General features: G+C 39.1%; 1 protein-coding gene across 1 annotated transcript; it reads right to left on the reverse strand.

Annotated features, from left to right (window-relative positions):
• Positions 1–211: 211 nt before the first annotated feature.
• Positions 212–19,570, reverse strand: LOC133642175 (protein Tob2). The gene is made up of 2 exons (XM_062036242.1): positions 19,421–19,570; positions 212–2,666 (listed from the first exon to the last, which is right to left on the reverse strand). The coding sequence occupies exons 1-2, from the start codon at positions 19,482–19,484 to the stop codon at positions 1,465–1,467; spliced, it is 1,266 nt and encodes a 421-aa protein (XP_061892226.1). The 5' UTR covers positions 19,485–19,570; the 3' UTR covers positions 212–1,464.
• Between the last annotated feature and the right edge of the window lie 236 nt (positions 19,571–19,806).

The following is a 19,806-nucleotide window of genomic DNA, read 5'->3' on the forward strand; positions in this document are numbered from 1 at the left end:
ATACCATAGTGTGGCATACCATAGTGTGTCATACCATAGTGTGGCATACCATAGTGTGGCATACCATAGTGTGGCATACCATAGTGTGGCATACCATAGTGTGGCATACCATAGTGTGCCATACCATAGTGTGGCATACCATAGTGTGGCATACCATAGTGTGCCATACCATAGTGTGCCATACCATAGTGTGGCATACCATAGTGTGGCATACCATAGTGTGGCATACCATAGCCAGACTTTTGTTTTTTTGCAGGCCACATAAAATGATGCAGCGGCCTGCTATATTAAATAATGTGAAGGGCAACATATAATGATGCAAGGTACCACAAAATGATGCAGCAGGCCACATAAATTGACGCGGCCGGCCAGCTACATGAAATAATGCGGCACACCATTTTAAATAATGCGGCAGGCCGAATTAAATGATGCAGCAGGCCACATGAAATACAGCGGCCAGCTATATGAAATAATGCAGCGGACCACATTAAATAATGCTGAGGGCCACATAAAAGGATGCAGCCGGCCATTTTCAAATAACACAGCTTACCACAAAATAACACGGCAGGCCACATGAAATAACGCGGCACAGCATTTTAAATAACGCAGCTTACCACAAAATAATGCAGTAGGCCAGAAGAAATGATGCGGCCAGCTATATGAAATAATGCGGCGGGCCACTTTAAATATTGCAGAGGGCCACATAAAATGATGCATTTTAAATAGTGCTGCATGTGGCAGGCCATTTTAAATAATGCAGCAGGCCGCATGAAATGAGGCGGCCAACTATATTAAGTAATGCGGCAGGCCACATGGAATGATGGGGCGGGTCACTTTAATTCATGTGGCAGGCCAGATTCGGACCCTGGGTTTTGAGTTTGACACCCGTGTTTGAGCCCCACATCCTCAAATTCCCTTCCCCCTCTTTGCTCTCCTGCAAAGACGACGGGACGAGTCTGTCAGGCGTGAGTGCCGGCTACTTCCAGGTATCCACACGTGAGTGCCGGCTACTTCCAGGTATCCACACGTGAGTGCCGGCTACTTTCAGGTATCTACACGTGAGTGCCGGCTACTTCCAGGTATCCACACGTGAGTGCCGGCTACTTCCAGGTATCCACGTGTGAGTGCCGGCTACTTCCAGGTATCCACATGTGAGTGCCGGCTACTTTCAGGTATCTACACGTGAGTGCCGGCTACTTCCAGGTATCCACACGTGAGTGCCGGCTACTTCCAGGTATCCACATGTGAGTGCCGGCTACCTCAAATGCAAAGAAAGCTTTGGCTTCCTGCAGTCTCCCCGAGGGATGAATTATTGGAAGTTGTCCCTTTCTAGAAACAACCCAGCAGGCTGCAGAGCTCTTTTCTTCTTGAGCACAACCTTCATGACTAACAGAGAAAACCCCTTCAGCACCCAGAATGGGACCGGAACCTTCTAGAAAGTTCAGTTCTGGAAGGAGTGGATGCTCAGTTGGCCAGCACCACAGGCTGGAAGGCCTGGCTGGGATACTGCAGCTTGTAGCTTCCTAAAGCCTCCACAAACGGTGGCTTCTCCATGTAGGAGATCTCGCCGGTGGCGCCCATGATGCCCATACTTTGGGACGGCGGCGGTGGCGGGCTGGCGAAAGGGTCAAAAGAGGGCTCGGCGTCAAAGTAGAGAGGACCGGGGGAGTAGACAAACTCTTTGGCGTTGGGGGACAGCTGGCTGGGGACGGGACCCCCGAGCGAGTGCATGGACAGAGACAGCGGCTTGTGCTTGAGCAGCTCCGGAGCCAAGATGGCGGTGGGAGAGTGGGCGGCGGGGGCGGGTGGCGCTGCCGCCGGGCCGTTTTTCTTCATCTTGGTGGAGCCGAATTTGGTGGCAGCGAAGGCGGCCGTGGTAAAGGTGATGGGTTGAGGACGGGAGGCGGGCTGCTGAGGTGCGGCATAGGGCGGAGAAGGGGTAGAGGTGTTGGAGGAGTGGGCGGAAGGCGAACCGAAGAGCCCCGGGCAGGGGTGAGCGCTGGGCGGAGTGGGAGAGCTGGAGAGCGAAGGCATCATGGAAGTAGATGCCTGGTTTCCAATGGGAATAAAGACCTGAGCGTCTGGATTGAAGCCCAGATTCTTAGTCTCTTCGAGGTCGGCGTCTCCTTTAGCGTCTCTCGTCAGCCCCTCAGGCCGCACTCTGTCACAGCTGAGGTCCTCCAGGTAGAGCACCTTCACCGCCCCCTTCTCTCCGATCTGGTAGGACACCTCAAACGGGTCGATCCACACGCTAAGTTCCTCAGGGACGTTGGCGCGCACTTCATCGGTGTCCAGGCCGCTTCTCTTGGCGGCCAACTCCACGACCGGGTCCCGGGGGGCGCCCAGGTGAAGGCAGCGGAAGGCGGAACCTCGAAGGGGGTCCTCCGGGTACCAGTGACCCTCAAAGCGAGACACCAGGATCCTCTCCAGTTCTTCTCCGAAGAGGTCGGCTCGACGACGAGGCAGCTTGTTGTACAAATAGGACACGATGAAGTTGAGGGCAACCTTCACCTCCAGATGCATGATGGGATGCTTCAAGATGGCGGCGACGCCAAGTGTAACGATGTCCGTAATGCTCCTCCGGCTCACTGTGCAGCTTGTAATGTCGTCATGGTAGACGGCTCCTTCAAGACGGCAGGCTGCGGACCTCTCAAGATTGGCGGCCTCTGGAAAGATGAGAGGAAATTTGGGTATTTTGCAGAGATCAGGCGCCATTTGTAGAGCGTCAAGGCAGCCATATTTCAGATTGTTGAGGTTTTTTTGCACAGCCATTATTTTCATCAACCTCACCTGTTGAAAATTTGACTTACAAGCATGGCAGTCCCTAATTGGCACAAGGAACCACCAAAACATCTCCTCTAACTCGCTAGCATTAGCTTATAGCTACTCAGTTTTCTTTATGAGGTTTACAAATATAAAGTGTAACATTGGAAAGAAATTTCATGACATTTATATTGAACGTATTAATATACTGCTCGGAAAGAGCCCCGTGAGAAATTTACAGTAAACGTTTGACCGTGCCTCATGAAATAAATCGGAAACAAAATGTTTGGGAATCGGAATCAGATTTGGAGTCGTCCAAATTCAAACAAACAATGTCCAACCCTAAGCGTGACGTTATGTGTTTATGGGGTGAGCAGGTAAATGAATGTATGGGAAACATTGACCTGTGTATGCACCCGTTGCCACTCATAACACCCATTAAGTCATTCCACGCTTGGTGGTGTGTTGTAATTAAGGCTGCAACTATTAATCGATTAGAAAAAGCTTTGATTTAATCATTTAATTTCTATTCAAGTTCAAATTATTGATATTTATATACTGGTTGAAAATAGCCCCATGAGAAATTCATAGTAAATTTTGGACCCTGCCTCTTAAAGGAATCGGAATCAACAATCACTAGGAACTGAAATTAAAACGGTCCAAATTCGAATGATGCCCAACCCTAACTATTATTATGTGTTTAAAAGTGAGGGTGAACAGGTAGCACCACAAATAAATGAACACAAGGGAAACACTGAGCTGTGTATACATGGGTTGCCACTCATAAAACAGAAGAATGCTTGGTGGTGTGTTGTAATTAGGGCTGCAACTAATAATTGGTTAGAAAAAAGCTTGGATTTATATTCCGTTGCTTTGATCAATGTCTTTATTTTTATTCATGTTCAAAAGGATTGACACTGGTTTAAAATAGCCCTGTGATAAAATTCATAGTCAATTTTTGACCGTGCCTCTTAAAAGAATCCAAATCAAGAATTGTTGGGGAACTGGAATCGGAATTGTCCAAATTCAAACGATGCCCAAGCCTAACCGTTATTTAATGTGTTTAGAGGCTGAACAGGTAGCGCCACAAACAAATTAATGTAAGGGAAACACTGACCTGTGTATGCAGCTGTTGCCACTCATAAAACATAACAAGTCATTCCATGCTTGGTGGTGTGTTGTAATTAGGGCTGCAACGATCGATCAATTGATTAGAAAAAAGTTTTGACCTATTTTCTGTTGCTTCAATTATTTCAGGAGTGTCAATAAAAAAATATATATAATTTGATAAAACTGTGTTAAGTGCCCAGAACTTTAAATACAAGAAACATTTTGACCTTACCTCTTAAAAGAATCGGAATCGAGAATTATTGGGAATCAGAATTGTCCAAATTCAAACGATGCCCAACCCTAACCGTTATATAAATGTGTTTATGTGGTGAACAGGTAGCCCTACAAATACATGAAAGTAGGTTTTATGAGTGGCAACCGGTGCATACACAGATCCTGTTTATGCACCTGTTGCCACTCATAAAACAGAATAAGTCAAGGCATGCTTGGTGGTGTGTTGTAATTATGGCTGCAACTAATAATCGGTTAGAAAAAAGCTTTGATTTATATTCTGTAGCTCTGATCAATTGATATTTTTTATTCATGTTCAAAATGATTGATATTTATATACTGGTAGAAAATAGCCCTGTGATAAATTCATAGTCAATTGTTTACCCTTTTACCCTGCCTCTTTAAAAAAACGGAATTGAGAATGGTTGGGGAATCTGAATCGTCCATATTCAGACGATGCCCAACCCTACCCGTTATTTAATGTGTTTATGGGGTGAACAAGTAGCCCCACAAACACATGAATTTACATTTCATGAGATTACAAGAAAGCTTTGACCTATTTTCTGTTGCTTCAATTATTTAAGGAGTGTAAATAAAAAATGTATATGATTTGATAAAACTGTGTTAAGTGCCCAGAAGTTTTAATACATGGAATAGTTTGGTGAAAATGTACTCCAGTGGAAAGAAACTTTTTGACTCTGCCTCTTAAAAAAATCGGAATTGAGAATCGTTGGGGAATCTGAATCGTCCATATTCAGACGATGCCCAAACCTATCTGTTGTATAAATGTGTTTATGGGGTGAACAGGTAGCCCCACAAATACATGAAAGTATGTTTTATGAGTGGCAACAGGTGCATACACAGATCCTGTTTATGCACCGGTTGCCACTCATAAAACAGAATAAGTCATGGCATGCTTGTTGTAATTATGGCTGCAACTAATAATCGATTAGAATAAAGCTTTGATTTATATTCTGTAGCTCTGATCAATTGATATTTTTATTCACGTTCAAAATGATTGATATTTATATACTGGTAGAAAATACCCCTGTGAGAAATTAATAGTCAATTTTTTACCATGCCTCTTTAAAAAATCGGAATTGAGAATCGTTGGGGAATCTGAATCGTCCATATTCAGACGATGCCCAACCCTACCTGTTATATAATATGTTTATGGGGTGAACAAGTAGCCTCACAAACACATGAATTTAGGTTTTATGAGTGGCAACCGGTGCATACACAGATCCTGTTTATGCACCCGTTTCCACTCATAAAACAGAGTAAGTCATAGCACACTTGAGGCCGTCTTGTGAGATGTTTTCACATGTGCCTTAACCCAATAAAAGTCGAGAAACACAGAATTCTGCTGTCAATCTGGAGATGCTAGTGTCCTTCTGTTACCACTACAAAATCAAATAGAGAGTACATCCTCTCAGGCATAACGCCGATTCAAATGAAAATGAAATTGTACCAAGTAAAAGAAGAAACATTGGGAGTGAAAAAGATGGAATTAAAGATAGGAAGAGCAGAGGATGCAGTGATGGAAGGAACAGATGTGTCAGAAATCCTTTATAATCTCAATGTGACCCATGCAGCTTAATGCTTCTATCCTTCATGACCACGGCCTTATGGGGCAGCTCTCCTGCTTAATGCTTGTGTCCTTCATGACCACGGCCTTATGGGGCAGCTCTCCTGCTTAATGCTTGTGTCCTTCATGACCACGGCCTTATGGGGCAGCTCTCCTGCTTAATGCTTGTGTCCTTCATGACCACGGCCTTATGGGGCAGCTCTCCTGCTTAATGCTTGTGTCCTTCATGACCACGGCCTTATGGGGCAGCTCTCCTGCTTAATGCTTGTGTCCTTCATGACCACGGCCTTATGGGGCAGCTCTCCTGCTTAATGCTTCTATCCTTCATGACCACGGCCTTATGGGGCAGCTCTCCTGCTTAATGCTTCTATCCTTCATGACCACGGCCTTATGGGGCAGCTCTCCTGCTTAATGCTTGTGTCCTTCATAGGGATGATGTTTGATAAGAAATTATCGAGTTCGAGCCTATTATCGAATCCTCTTATCAAACCGATTCCTTATCGATTCTCTTATGGAGTCCAGATAGGTTGTTGTATATGGAAAAAAAAACAATATTTGGTTTAACAAATCACTTCACATTCTCTACTGCTCGCTACTATAGTATTACCATATCTGAGTTATTGTGCAGAAATGTGGGGAAATAACTACAAATGTGCGTTACATTCGTTAACCGTGTTTCAAAAAAGATCAATTAGACTGATACATAATGGTGGATATAGAGAACATACAAACACTTTATTTATTGAGTCAAAAATATTAAAGTTCCATGATTTGGTAAAATTGCAAACAGCTAAAATGATGTGGAATGAAATGATGGAATGGATGAAGTAAAGAAGTGAAACATTGTACTGATATGATCCACTTGAAGAGCTTGTTCAAATGAATAGTGCTTACAAAGTACAAAGAAGAAGAATTATGAGAAATACTTTCAACCTTATTGAAAATAAGATATTCTTCATCTCAGTATATTAATAATGACTGAATTAATTAATGACATATTACAAAACTGTTGTATATACTAATTGACATATATTTTATTATAAAAAGGTCAGTAAATGATGTATATATTTGTATGAAGTGGGAAAGAGGTAGGATTAAATAAGCTTGACTTCTTCCTACTCCTGTAAAGTGAAATGATATGAAAGTGTGATGTATTATGATGTGGTCGGATCAGGTTTTGTTTAGTTATGTTGTTAGTTTTGGACTTCCTTAGTTGTTTTGTGCACTTTGGGGGTTTGTTTTAGTCACCATGGTTACTTATGATTTTCACCTGCCTTGTACGCGCACCTGTTGCTCATCAGAGACTCTATTTAAGCCTGCCTTTTCCGCTCACTCGTCGTGGCTTCATTGTTTGCATTTGCAACAGTTACGTTGGCATTCTGCTTTTCCAGCTCATCATTCCTGTGCTAAAGTTACCTTAGCTTCTAGTATTCCTGTGCTAAGTAAGTTTTTGCTTTAGCTTCTTGTGCGAACGGCACGCTTTCCTTTTGTTTGGTTCCTGTCTGTTGTAATGTGTATGATTTATGAGAAATAAATCATCTCCTACTTGCACGCTTTCGTCCGGAGCCGTCAGTTTTGCGTCCCGGGAACCAACCGCAGCACGCTGCACCCCACCGTGACAAATGACTGAGCTACATGACGTCATTTCTTGTGATGTCACACACGGCATTGCTGGTCGGGACGGGAGTCGTTCTCAGGTATTCGAATAAAGAACCAACTCTTTTTCTTTACTATAGTGGTCTCAATAACAGGTACCGGTTCTCAAAAAGGGATTCGAGTCCGGGGACTCGGTTCTTTTCTTATCGAACAACCGGGAAAACTGGGTTCGAGCATCATCCCTAGTCCTTCATGACCAGGGCCAGCCAGCCAGCCCAGGTCAGGGAAAACATGAAGAAAAGCGACATCACGAGGAGCACGCACGATTTAAAATGGCAGAAGTGTTTTGTTGTCAACAACACAGAAGACTATTTCCTCATGCACACAAACAGCATCACGGGGATTGTTCATCTTTGAAAGACGCCTCAATTCCAATGTTGCCAGATGCCAGGATTTAGTTTGGCACGGAAAAGGTGAGATAGAGGGAAGGGGGAGTGGACTATAAATAGGGGCGTACTTTGCAGGAATGAGATCCTCCTTAGAGCAGCATAATTAATCCTTAGAGCAGCATAATTAACGACCTGTTCAACGTAGATATCAGAGAAGACTTAAAGCAGCATAATTAACGACCTGTTCAACGTAGATATCAGAGAAGACTTAAAGCAGCATAATTAACGACCTGTTCAACGTAGATATCAGAGAAGACTTAAAGCAGCATAATTAACAGCCTTTTCAACGTAGATATCAGAGAAGACTTAAAGCAGCATAATTAACGACCTGTTCAACGTAGATATCAGAGAAGACTTAAAGCAGCATAATTAACAGCCTTTTCAACGTAGATATCAGAGAAGACTTAAAGCAGCATAATTAACGACCTGTTCAACGTAGATATCAGAGAAGACTTAAAGGCCTACTGAAATGATTTTTTTTTATTTAAACGGGAATAGCAGATCCATTCTATGTGTCATACTTGATCATTTCGCCATATTGCCATATTTTTGCTGAAAGGATTTAGTAGAGAAAATCGACGATAAAGTTCGCAACTTTTGCTCGCTGATAAAAAAAAGCCTTGCCTGTAGCGGAAGTAGCGTGACGTCACAGGAGCTAGTATTCCTCACAATTCCCCGTTGTTTACAATGGAGCGAGAGAGATTCGGACCGAGAAAGTGATGATTACCCCATTAATTTGAGCGAGGATGAAAGATTCGTAGATGAGGAACGTTACAGTGAAGGACTTGAGAGGCAGTGATGGACGTATCTTTTTTCGCTCTGACCGTAACTTAGGTACAAGCTGGCTCATTGGATTCCACACTCTCCTTTTTCTATTGTAGATCACAGATTTGTATTTTAAACCACCTGGGATACTATATCCTCTTGAAAATGAGAGTCGAGAACGCCAAATGGACATTCAGTGCCTTTTATCTCCAAGACAATACATCGGCGAAATGCTTTAGCTACGAGCTAACGTGATAGCATCTTGCTTTAACTGCATATAGAAACAAAAGAAATAAACCCCTGACTGGAAGGATAGATAGAAAATCAACAATACTATTAAACCGTGGACATGTAAATACACGGTTAATGCTTTCCAGGCTGGCGAAGGTTAACAATGCTGTGCTAACGACGCCATTGAAGATAACTTAGCAACCGGACTGCACAGAGCTATGCTAAAAACATTAGCTCTCCACCTACGCCAGCCAGCCCTCATTTGCTCATCAACACCTGTGCTCACCTGCGTTCCAGCGATCGGCAGAAGGACGAAGGACTTCACCCGATGCGTTTGGCGGCCCAGAGACGTAGGAAGTCAAGGTGAGGTCGGCGGCTAGCGCTCCAACAAAGCCCTCCTGGTTGTGTTGCTGTAGTCCGCTGCTAATACACTGATCCCACCTACAACTGTCTTCTTTGCAGCCTTCATTGTTCATTAAAAAAATTGCAAAAGATGTCCAGAATACTGTGGAATTATGAAATGAAAACAGAGCTTTTTGTATAGGATTCTACGGGGTACCAAAACTTCCATTACTCTGACTTCGTCACGCGCATACGTCATCATACCGCAACGTTTCAGCCGGATATTTCCCGGGAGATTTAAAATGTCACTTTATAAGTTAACCCGGCCGTATTGGCATGTGTTGCAATGTTAAGATTTCATCATTGATATATAAACTATCAGACTGCGTGGTCGCTAGTAGTGGCTTTCAGTAAGCATAATTAACGGCCTTTTCAACGTAGATATCAGAGAAGACTTAAAGCAGCATAATTAACAGCCTTTTCAACGTAGATATCAGAGAAGACTTAAAGCAGCATAATTAACGGCCTTTTCAACGTAGATATCAGAGAAGACTTAAAGCAGCATAATTAACAGCCTTTTCAACGTAGATATCAGAGAAGACTTAAAGCAGCATAATTAACGGCCTGTTCAACGTAGATATCAGAGAAGACTTAAAGCAGCATAATTAACAGCCTTTTCAACGTAGATATCAGAGAAGACTTAAAGCAGCATAATTAACGGCCTGTTCAACGTAGATATCAGAGAAGACTTAAAGCAGCATAATTAACGGCCTTTTCAACGTAGATATCAGAGAAGACTTAAAGCAGCATAATTAACGGCCTGTTCAACGTAGATATCAGAGAAGACTTAAAGCAGCATAATTAACGGCCTGTTCAACGTAGATATCAGAGAAGACTTAAAGCAGCATAATTAACAGCCTTTTCAACGTAGATATCAGAGAAGACTTAAAGCAGCATAATTAACGGCCTGTTCAACGTAGATATCAGAGAAGACTTAAAGCAGCATAATTAACAGCCTTTTCAACGTAGATATCAGAGAAGACTTAAAGCAGCATAATTAACGGCCTTTTCAACGTAGATATCAGAGAAGACTTAAAGCAGCATAATTAACGACCTGTTCAACGTAGATATCAGAGAAGACTTAAAGCAGCATAATTAACGACCTTTTCAACGTAGATATCAGAGAAGACTTAAAGCAGCATAATTAACGACCTTTTCAACGTAGATATCAGAGAAGACTTAAAGCAGCATAATTAACGGCCTGTTCAACGTAGATATCAGAGAAGACTTAAAGCAGCATAATTAACGACCTTTTCAACGTAGATATCAGAGAAGACTTAAAGCAGCATAATTAACGGCCTGTTCAACGTAGATATCAGAGAAGACTTAAAGCAGCATAATTAACGGCCTGTTCAACGTAGATATCAGAGAAGGTTTCCATCAGGCTATTGCTGTGCGCCCAGGAAGTGTCTTTGTTTACATGGCGCTGCCAACATGTGCAGTAGAACCTCCCCCACGTGATCGCCTGTCTTTTTTCTTCTTCTTTTTCCCCCCCAGTGCCTTTTTGCCAAGGTGATTGTGACGAGAGAGACTAGAAAACATGGCAGAGGCTTGGAAGAAAAGCTCCACTTGAATCAATGCTAAAGCTTCAAGAACATAATGACATGCTCACTTTTCATTGATACGGTCAGAGTATTCATTTAGCTTCGATATCATGCTTGTAGGCCCTGCGATGAGGTGGTGACTTGTCCAGGGTGTACCCCGCCTTCCGCCCAATTGTAGCTGAGATAGGCTCCAGCGCCCCCCCCCCCGCGACCCCGAAGGGAATAAGCGGTAGAAAATGGATGGATGATGGTTGTACTTTGCACAGTGTGCCATACAATAAATGATAACAATCTGGCAGACTTTTAATACCATTGTATATCGTGATCATGCACATTGGATCCTCAACTAGCGCGCTAACGTCCCCCCACAGTGCAGCTTCTAGGTCACTAATCCTCGCCCCGATGGCGGCAAACTCTTTCAAGTAGCATTAGGGCTGGGAGATATGGACCAAAAAGTATATCTCGATATATTATATATTTTTTTCATTTTTAAAACCAATACAATATGTATAAGTATTTGTTTGACCTTTTAGGCTCACCTCCAAGTTGTTTAATTATTCACCGCTTAAATCGCTAAACTTCAGGTCCATCTTTCTATTTACATTTTTATTTTTATGCCCTTTTTTGTCAAAGAAAACACTTTTTTTAATGGCAAAAACACAAATAATGCAATATTCACCCCCAAAAAACTTTTAAAGAGGAATATTTAATGTGAAGTAATTGAAGCCTTGAATGTGTCAATAATTGTATTTCTTTTTTTTCTTTGACAATGCCAGTTAAAAAAATCCCATTAAAATCCTCAAGCATCCAAAAAAGCTCAGCTCATAGAAGTGTTTTTAAAATAAGATGACTTTTTTTTTTTGTAACTTTCAACACTTCAATCTCTAGATCAGTGGTTCTCAAACTGTGGTACACGGCCTCCAAATAAAATCACTTGAGAAAAGTACTTTTATTTATTTGCCATTATGTAAACGGTGTTACTGTTCAAACTGCAATGTTACATTGGCCAAAAATATGAAATATACTTAAATAAAACCTCGGCTTTGTTTAAATTGAATACTTAGGCCTACTACGCTACTGTATTTAATGTCGTCATTATGCTGGTACTTAATGAATACTTAGGTCTACTACACTACTGTATTTAATGTTGTCATAATGGTGGTACTTAATGAATACTTAGGTCTACTACACTACTGTATTTAATGTTGTCATTATGGTGGTACTTAATGAATACTTAGGTCTACTACACTACTGTATTTAATGTTGTCATTATGGTGGTACTTAATGAATACTTAGGTCTACTACACTACTGTATTTAATGTCATTATGGTGGTACTTAATGAGTACTTAGGTCTACTACACTACTGTATTTAATGTTGTCATTATGGTGGTACTTAATGAATACTTAGGTCTACTACACTACTGTATTTAATGTTGTCATTATGGTGGTACTTAATGAATACTTAGGTCTACTACACTACTGTATTTAATGTTGTCATTATGGTGGTACTTAATGAATACTTAGGTCTACTACACTACTGTATTTAATGTTGTCATTATGGTGGTACTTAATGAATACTTAGGTCTACTACACTACTGTATTTAATGTTGTCATTATGGTGGTACTTAATGAATACTTAGGTCTACTACACTACTGTATTTAATGTTGTCATGATGGTGGTACTTAATGAATACTTAGGTCTACTACACTACTGTATTTAATGTTGTCATGATGGTGGTACTTAATGAATACTTAGGTCTACTACACTACTGTATTTAATGTTGTCATTATGGTGGTACTTAATGAATACTTAGGTCTACTGCACTACTGTATTTAATGTTGTCATTATGGTGGTACTTAATGAATACTTAGGTCTACTACACTACTGTATTTAATGTTGTCATTATGGTGGTACTTAATGAATACTTATGTCTACTACACTACTGTATTTAATGTTGTCATGATGGTGGTACTTAATGAATACTTAGGTCTACTACACTACTGTATTTAATGTTGTCATTATGGTGGTACTTAATGAATACTTAGGTCTACTACACTACTGTATTTAATGTTGTCATAATGGTGGTACTTAATGAATACTTAGGTCTACTACACTACTGTATTTAATGTTGTCATAATGGTGGTACTTAATGAATACTTAGGTCTACTACACTACTGTATTTAATGTTGTCATAATGGTGGTACTTAATGAATACTTAGGTCTACTACACTACTGTATTTAATGTTGTCATGATGGTGGTACTTAATGAATACTTAGGTCTACTACACTACTGTATTTAATGTTGTCATTATGGTGGTACTTAATGAATACTTAGGTCTACTACACTACTGTATTTAATGTTGTCATAATGGTGGTACTTAATGAATACTTAGGTCTACTACACTACTGTATTTAATGTTGTCATTATGGTGGTACTTAATGAATACTTAGGTCTACTACACTACTGTATTTAATGTTGTCATTATGGTGGTACTTAATGAATACTTAGGTCTACTACACTACTGTATTTAATGTCATTATGGTGGTACTTAATGAGTACTTAGGTCTACTACACTACTGTATTTAATGTTGTCATTATGGTGGTACTTAATGAATACTTAGGTCTACTACACTACTGTATTTAATGTTGTCATTATGGTGGTACTTAATGAATACTTAGGTCTACTACACTACTGTATTTAATGTTGTCATTATGGTGGTACTTAATGAATACTTAGGTCTACTACACTACTGTATTTAATGTTGTCATTATGGTGGTACTTAATGAATACTTAGGTCTACTACACTACTGTATTTAATGTTGTCATTATGGTGGTACTTAATGAATACTTAGGTCTACTACACTACTGTATTTAATGTTGTCATGATGGTGGTACTTAATGAATACTTAGGTCTACTACACTACTGTATTTAATGTTGTCATGATGGTGGTACTTAATGAATACTTAGGTCTACTACACTACTGTATTTAATGTTGTCATTATGGTGGTACTTAATGAATACTTAGGTCTACTGCACTACTGTATTTAATGTTGTCATTATGGTGGTACTTAATGAATACTTAGGTCTACTACACTACTGTATTTAATGTTGTCATTATGGTGGTACTTAATGAATACTTAGGTCTACTACACTACTGTATTTAATGTTGTCATGATGGTGGTACTTAATGAATACTTAGGTCTACTACACTACTGTATTTAATGTTGTCATTATGGTGGTACTTAATGAATACTTAGGTCTACTACACTACTGTATTTAATGTTGTCATAATGGTGGTACTTAATGAATACTTAGGTCTACTACACTACTGTATTTAATGTTGTCATAATGGTGGTACTTAATGAATACTTAGGTCTACTACACTACTGTATTTAATGTTGTCATAATGGTGGTACTTAATGAATACTTAGGTCTACTACACTACTGTATTTAATGTTGTCATTATGGTGGTACTTAATGAATACTTAGGTCTACTACACTACTGTATTTAATGTTGTCATTATGGTGGTACTTAATGAATACTTAGGTCTACTACACTACTGTATTTAATGTTGTCATTATGGTGGTACTTAATGAATACTTAGGTCTACTACACTACTGTATATAATGATGTCATTATGGTGCTACTGGGAGAGTACCAGGTGATTTCTGAGTCGCTAATTGGTGAAATAAAAGTTGAAGAAAGCACTGATGTAGATCAACTTCAAATCTATCCTTCAATTATACGTTTTTATTATCTTTTTGTTAGTCTAATACTTTTTTCCCCCCCAAACTTTTCACAAAATATGCAATATTTTCCCCAAAACATATTTCAAAGTGGAATATTTGGTTAAAAGTAATTAAACAGGTCAATAATTCATAACAACAACAATTTTGATTCATAATTATTTAAAACAGCCTGCATGGAGTCAACATTGCAACTTTTTCTCGTTACATTTCATCCATTTGCTCCACTTTTTATTTATTTATTTTTAATTTTTTTAAAACAGTAGTTTTAGGATGTGCTGCAGCCGGGCCGCACTTTGGAAACCTCCCACCCGGGTTATCGATATTGTTCTTGAGGCACAGGAAGTCATCTGTATTGTCTTGAAAAAACAAAACATAACATTGTGCCTCCTCAGTTTTTAGCGTCAATATTTCAACATTTTCCTCTTGCCATTTTGTTCCACCCTTTAAAGTGTAACAGTATTTGAAAATGTGCGGCAGGCGGTTACATTTTTTTTGCTGTGGACCACAAATGGGCCGCACTTTGGACACCCCTGGTTTGTGAGAACAGGTTATAATAAATCATTGGAAAAATGAATAAATGTTCAAATGAGTGTAACCTTTTAAAAATTTACAATTTTAAAGACAGCTTCCATGTATTTCATTAGAATATTGCTGCCCAATGCAGATGCCTGTTTAGATGTACAATATTCAGTAGAGATGTACATGATACAATATTCTGTAGAGATGTGCATGATCATACACTATTCAGTAGAGATGTACATGATACAATATTCTGTAGAGATGTACATGATACAATATTCTGTAGAGATGTACATGATGGTACAATATTATGTAGAGATGTACATGATACAATATTCTGTAGAGATGTACATGATGGTACAATATTCAGTAGAGATGTGCATGATCATACAATATTCAGTAGAGATGTACATGATCATACAATATTCAGTAGAGATGTACATGATGGTACAATATTCTGTAGAGATGTACATGACCATACAATATTCAGTAGAGATGTACATGATACAATATTCAGTAGAGATGTACATGATCATACAATAATATGTAGAGATGTACATGATGGTACAATATTCTGTAGAGATGTGCATGATCATACAATATTCAGTAGAGATGTACATGATCATACAATATTCAGTAGAGATGTACATGACCATACAATATTCAGTAGAGATGTACATGATCATACAATAATCAGTAGAGATGTACATGATCATACAATAATCAGTAGAGATGTACATGATCATACAATAATATGTAGAGATGTACATGACCATACAATATTCAGTAGAGATGTACATGATGGTACAATATTTTGTAGAGATGTACATGACCATACAATATTCAGTAGAGATGTACATGATACAATATTCAGTAGAGATGTACATGATCATACAATAATATGTAGAGATGTACATGACCATACAATATTCAGTAGAGATGTACATGATGGTACAATATTCTGTAGAGATGTGCATGATCATACAAACCCCGTTTCCATATGAGTTGGGAAATGGTGTTAGATGTAAATATAAACGGAATACAATGATTTGCAAATCCTTTTCAAGCCATATTCAGTTGAATATGCTACAAAGACAACATATTTCATGTTCAAACTCATAAACATTTTTTTGTTGTTGCAAATAATCATTAACTTTATAATTTGATGGCAGCAACACGTGACAAAGAAGTTGGGAAAGGTGGCAATAAATACTGATAAAGTTGAGGAATGCTCATCAAACACTTATTTGGAACATCCCACAGGTGAACAGGCTAATTGGGAACAGGTGGGTGCCATGATTGGGTATAAAAACAGCTTCCCAAAAATGCTCAGTCTTTCACAAGAAAGGATGGGGCGAGGTACATCACTTTGTCAACAACTGCGTGAGCAAATAGTCAAACAGTTTAAGAACAACCTTTCTCAAAGTGCAATAGCAAGAAATTTAGTGATTTCAACATCTACGCTCCATAATATCATCAAAAGGTTCAGAGAATGTGGAGAAATCACTGCAGGTAAGCAGCATGGCCGGAAACCAACATTGAATGAGCGTGACCTTCCATCCCTCAGACGGCACTGTATCAAAAACAGACATCAGTGTGTAAAGGATATCACCACATGGGCTCAGGAACACTTCAGAAAACCACTGTCACTAAATACAGTTGGTCGCTACATCTGTAAGTGCAAGTTAAAGCTCTACTATGCAAAGCCAAAGCCATTATCAACAACACCCAGAAACGCCGCTGGCTTCTCTGGGCCCGAGATCATCTAAGTTGGACTCATGCAAAGTGGAAAAGTGTTCTGTGGTCTGACGAGTCCACATTTCAAATTGTTTTTGGAAATATTCGACATCGTGTCATTCCGGACCAAAGGGGAAGCGAACCATCCAGACTGTTATTGACGCAAAGTGTAAAAGGCAGCATGTGTGATGGTATGGGGGTGTATTAGTGGCCAAGACATGGGTAACTTACACATCTGTGAAGGCACCATTAATGCTGAAAGGTACATACAGCTTTTGGAACAACATATGCTGCCATCTAAGCGCCGTCTTTTTCATGGACGCCCCTGCTTATTTCAGCAAGACAATGCCAAGCCACATTCAGCACGCGTTACAACAGCGTGGCTTGGTAAAAAAAAAGAGTGCGGGTACTTTCCTGGCCCGCCTGCAGTCCAGACCTGTCTCCCATGGAAAATGTGTGGCGCATTATGAAGCCTAAAATAGGACAGCGGAGACCCCGGACTGTTGAACCACTGAAGCTCTACATCAAACAAGCTCTACATCAAAGCTTCAACAATTAGTTTCCTCAGTTCCCAATCGTTTATTGAGTTAAAAGAAAAGGCCATGTAACACAGTGGTGAACATGCCCTTTCCCAACTACTTTGTCACGTGTTGCAGCCATGAAATTCTAAGTTAATTATTATTTGCAAAAAAAAAATAAAGTTTATGAGTTTGAACATGAAATATGTTGTCTTTGTAGCATATTCAACTGAATATGGCTTGAAAAGGATTTGCAAATCATTGTATTCCGTTTATATTTACATCTAACACCATTTCCCAACTCATATGGAAACGGGGTTTGTATAATATTCTGTAGAGATGTACATGATACAATATTCTGTAGAGATGTACATGATACAATATTCTGTAGAGATGTACATGGTGGTACAATATTCTGTAGAGATGTACATGATACAATATTATGTAGAGATGTACATGGTGGTACAATATTCTGTAGAGATGTACATGATACAATATTATGTAGAGATGTACATGGTGGTACAATATTCTGTAGAGATGTACATGATGATACAATATTATGTAGAGATGTACATGGTGGTACAATATTCTGTAGAGATGTACATGATACAATATTATGTAGAGATGTACATGGTGGTACAATATTCTGTAGAGATGTACATGATACAATATTCAGTAGAGATGTAGATGATACAATATTCTGTAGAGATGTACATGGTGATACAATATTCAGTAGAGATGTACATGATACAATATTCAGTAGAGATGTACATGATACAATATTCAGTAGAGATGTACATGGTGATACAATATTCTGTAGAGATGTACATGATACAATATTCAGTAGAGATGTACATGGTGATACAATATTCTGTAGAGATGTACATGATACAATATTCAGTAGAGATGTACATGGTGATACAATATTCTGTAGAGATGTACATGATCATACAATATTCAGTAGAGATGTACATGATTATACAATATTCTGTAGAGATGTACATGATACAATATTCAGTAGAGATGTACATGATCATACAATATTCTGTAGAGATGTACATGATGATACAATATTCAGTAGAGATGTACATGATGGTACAATATTCAGTAGAGATGTACATGATACAATATTCAGTAGAGATGTACATGATACAATATTCAGTAGAGATGTACATGATACAATATTCAGTAGAGATGTACATGATCATACAATATTCTGTAGAGATGTACATGATACAATATTCAGTAGAGATGTACATGATGATACAATATTCTGTAGCGATGTACATGATACAATATTCAGTAGAAATGTACATGATGATACAATATTCAGTAGAGATGTACATGATGGTACAATATTCAGTAGAGATGTACATGATGGTACAATATTATGTAGAGATGTACATGATACACTATTCAGTAGAGATGTACATGATGATACAATATTCAGTAGAGATGTACATGATGGTACAATATTCAGTAGAGATGTACATGATGGTACAATATTCAGTAGAGATGTACATGATGATACAATATTATGTAGAGATGTACATGATACAATATTCTGTAGAGATGTACATGAAGGTACAATATTCAGTAGAGATGTACATGATGGTACAATATTCAGTAGAGATGTACATGATGATACAATATTCAGTAGAGATGTACATGATACAATATTCAGTAGAGATGTACATGATGATACAATATTCAGTAGAGATGTACATGATGATACAATATTCAGTAGAGATGTACATGATGATACAATATTCAGTAGAGATGTACATGATGGTATAATATTCAGTAGAGATGTACATGATGGTACAATATTCAGTAGAGATGTACATGATGATACAATATTCAGTAGAGATGTACATGATGATACAATATTCAGTAGAGATGTACATGATCATACAATATTCAGTAGAGATGTACATGATGATACAGTTGTTGATAACAACAAGAAGGAGCCATAAAGGTGGTGGGCCAGGAGGACTAGAGGCAAAATGTCAGCCAGCATAATGACGACATCGTGAGAGTGGAGGTTATGTAGTTTATGGTGAGTGGAGGTTATATAGTTTGTGGAGGTTATATAGTTTGTGGAGGTTATTTAGTTTCTGCATCATCATTTAGCTAATAAAAGAGCCCTCCAATCCAATCATGTCAACAACAAGCAGCTAGCACATCCAAACAAGGTCAGGCCGCCACTTACCTGCTTGCGTGTTGGATTTCATCCAACCTGTCTGGGCTTCTTCGGAATGCAAAGTCAAGTCCATAAAAAGATGTTTGTAATGCTCGTCCTTGTCATTGTAATCTCTTAAATGGCGCGTCCAGGACAAGTTTACCGTGTGACAAGCCGGCGTATTTATACACTGTGACTCGCCCACACCCCCATGACGCCAGGCACTACTTTCTGTCAATTACCATGACCACGCTGGTTAGTCATTCTTATCTAAATGTCATTTTCCTCCACTAATAAACACTGACGTCAATGTTTCAAAATCAACAACACACACAACACATTATGTAGTAATAATAATAGGTATAAAAATAAGGTAAACAAAAATATAATGAGTATATTTCAGTATCACTTGATGG

The sequence above is a fragment of the Entelurus aequoreus genome, linkage group LG25, assembly GCF_033978785.1.
Source record: "Entelurus aequoreus isolate RoL-2023_Sb linkage group LG25, RoL_Eaeq_v1.1, whole genome shotgun sequence".
Classification (NCBI taxonomy): domain Eukaryota; kingdom Metazoa; phylum Chordata; class Actinopteri; order Syngnathiformes; family Syngnathidae; genus Entelurus; species Entelurus aequoreus.